This window comes from Entamoeba dispar, genomic scaffold, assembly GCF_000209125.1.
Source record: "Entamoeba dispar SAW760 scf_1105229463199 genomic scaffold, whole genome shotgun sequence".
NCBI lineage: Eukaryota > Evosea > Mastigamoebida > Endamoebidae > Entamoeba > Entamoeba dispar.
Genome location: NW_001855573.1, coordinates 122,060 through 124,561, shown reverse-complemented (window position 1 = coordinate 124,561; position 2,502 = coordinate 122,060). Strand labels below are relative to the sequence as shown.

Below are 2,502 nucleotides of genomic sequence, written 5' to 3'. Positions count from 1 at the left end.
TTGTTAATCAGGCCATAAAACATCAAATTGTGGACAAACTCCTACTACAGTATGAACATCTTCCATAGAGTTATGAATATTATATCCACACACTGTTGCAGAACCTCCATTTGGTTCCATTAATCCTGTTAACATTGAAATAGTAGTAGTCTTCCCTGCACCATTTTGACCTAATAATCCAAATGTTTCATTACCAACTTCAAGACATAATTGATTTACTGCAACTTGAGTATTTCCCATTTGTTTAAATGTTTTTATTAATCCATTAATAATAAGTGGTGATTTTGGATTCCACTCTCTTTTTTGAAACTTTTTATATTCTTTTTGTACATCACTATCTTCTGATTTCGGATTTTTAATTTTTGATTCTCCAAGATTATTTCTTTTCCTATTCAGCCATTTTAAGAAGAATAATGGACTTTCAGGAGTTCCATATTTTCTAGGAAGAACCATATCACAATATAATCCAATAATAAGTAATATTAGTGGCCATCCATATAATGATACAAATACTGGCCAATAAATAGAACGATAATTTACAGTTTTAAATATTAATAAATCACTATTCATTCTTTCTAATGCTTGAACAAATGCAAATGGTGGATAAATACAATACCATTCACCATTAGTTGCTGTTGTTGTTCCTAAAAATTCTCCAATAACAACACTTAATCCAATCGCAACTGTTACAACTGTTGATGCTATTGCACTGTCATCAAATAAAGAATTTAATAATGGAATAATACATACTTGACATAGTCCATATCCAGCAAAAACTCCTAATAATAATCCCCAATTTACATCTAAAATAAATGTAACACCAAATAATACTCCTAATAAACAATATAATATGAATTGAATCAAAAATATACAAAAGAAATAAACAATATGAAGCACCCAATATGGTGTCATTTTCATTCCTAACATTTTCATCATTTCCCTTACTCTATTACATTTATCATCAACTACAATATATAACCATTGTGGCATTGATAATGAAAAAACTATTGGTGTATATACAAAAAATAAAATTGAGTCATACATAACATCATAAATTTTTGCTGGTGGTATTCCTCCTATTCCCCTTACTAATTGACTTTTTGCTTTTTCATTATTTATTAATGCATTTGACCACCATTGCATTACAAATGTAGTACACCTTTTGAATGGATCTTCATCCATAACAAATAATGAATACAATACTTTTAATGTAATAGACTTATTCATTCCTATTGTGTTTAAGTTTTCTAAAATAACTGCACTTTCTGGAATTGTTTGAGATCCATCATATGGCGCTGCATCATAATCAGTTTGAATTTGTCTGATTCGAACCATCATATCATCAACACCTTTATCTTGAAATTGATAACTAGGATAACACCCACTACTATTTTTCATTCTTGGTATAGAATCTAATATTGTAGTATTACTTGAACATTGAGATGGGTCTTGAGTACCAATATAATCACCCGCATACCATCCCCTTGGTGGGTTCATCATTTTCCATCCATCATCATAACAAGCATCTTCAGGTGTATTATAAATTATGTATGGTAATTTACTTTGTTCTCTATCTGCTCTCATAATCAATACAATAATTCCACATAAAATAATAACAATTAATGGTAGTAATTGACAAAATAATGCACATTTATTTCTAAATAACAAGGTTAAATTTTTCATTAATAACGCATACGCCTGTGATGTAAAGGTCACTTTCTTTGCTTGTGTCCCTTCCATTATTGAATACAATAAATGAAGAAAGAACTTTATTTAATCTTTTTCTTCATCTTTTTTATTCTTTAAAATTATTATTTTTTCGTTAATAATTGATGATGTGTTTACCAAATTTAAAAGGGTTTTTAAATAAAAAAAAATAATAAACTATTTTTGAAAATAACATTTTAAATTAAAAGTAATTTTTTGTTATTACTTCTCAACAATAATTTTTAAATTATCTTAAATAAATCCAATTACCAGTCTCTCACAACACATTTATTAGAATGAACACAGAATTGTAATGGAGTAGCATCAATGATTTTACTATCAAAATGAGCCATTAAGCTCATAGCAGCAGAATAACAAGTGTGTGGTTTATCCGAGGCTTTACAACGAGCTAAAACCATTCGAGCAATTTTATTTTTAGACTTTCCATTTCTTGCTTGTCTCAAAATAAATTCAGCTAAATTAACACAAACTTTACATTTTTGTTGATCTCCTTCAATTCCATCAACAATTCCATTATAACATTTTCCATGTGCTAAATTAATTTCTTTAATAATTTCATTAATTTCATCTTTAAAGTCTTTAAACTCTTCTTCTCTAATGCCCATTCGTTCTTTTACCATTTTAATAGTTTTTTCATATAGACCTCTATTTCCTTTACATACAATACTGTCTTCTTCTTTTTTTAATCTCTCAATTAAATCTTCTAATTTACCATGTTCAAATCGATATTCATTACTTCTTTTTGCCATCATTTGATCAAATTGATATTCCATC

At 28.0% G+C, this 2,502-nt stretch overlaps 2 protein-coding genes across 2 annotated transcripts, besides 2 other annotated features; both read right to left on the bottom strand.

The window, feature by feature from the left end:
* Positions 1–3: 3 nt before the first annotated feature.
* EDI_336710 (ABC transporter, putative) lies at positions 4–1,740 on the bottom strand (the record flags this gene model as incomplete). Its single annotated transcript, XM_001740796.1, has 1 exon — positions 4–1,740. The coding sequence occupies one exon, from the start codon at positions 1,738–1,740 to the stop codon at positions 4–6; it is 1,737 nt and encodes a 578-aa protein (XP_001740848.1).
* Positions 1,741–1,791: 51 nt separating this feature from the next.
* Positions 1,792–1,820: a sequence feature (AT_rich).
* Positions 1,821–1,859: 39 nt separating this feature from the next.
* Positions 1,860–1,969: a sequence feature (AT_rich).
* Positions 1,970–1,973: 4 nt separating this feature from the next.
* Positions 1,974–2,501, bottom strand: EDI_336700 (uncharacterized protein; the record flags this gene model as incomplete). Its single annotated transcript, XM_001740795.1, has 1 exon — positions 1,974–2,501. One exon carries the CDS (start codon positions 2,499–2,501, stop codon positions 1,974–1,976), a length of 528 nt encoding a protein of 175 aa, XP_001740847.1.
* Position 2,502: the final 1 nt, after the last annotated feature.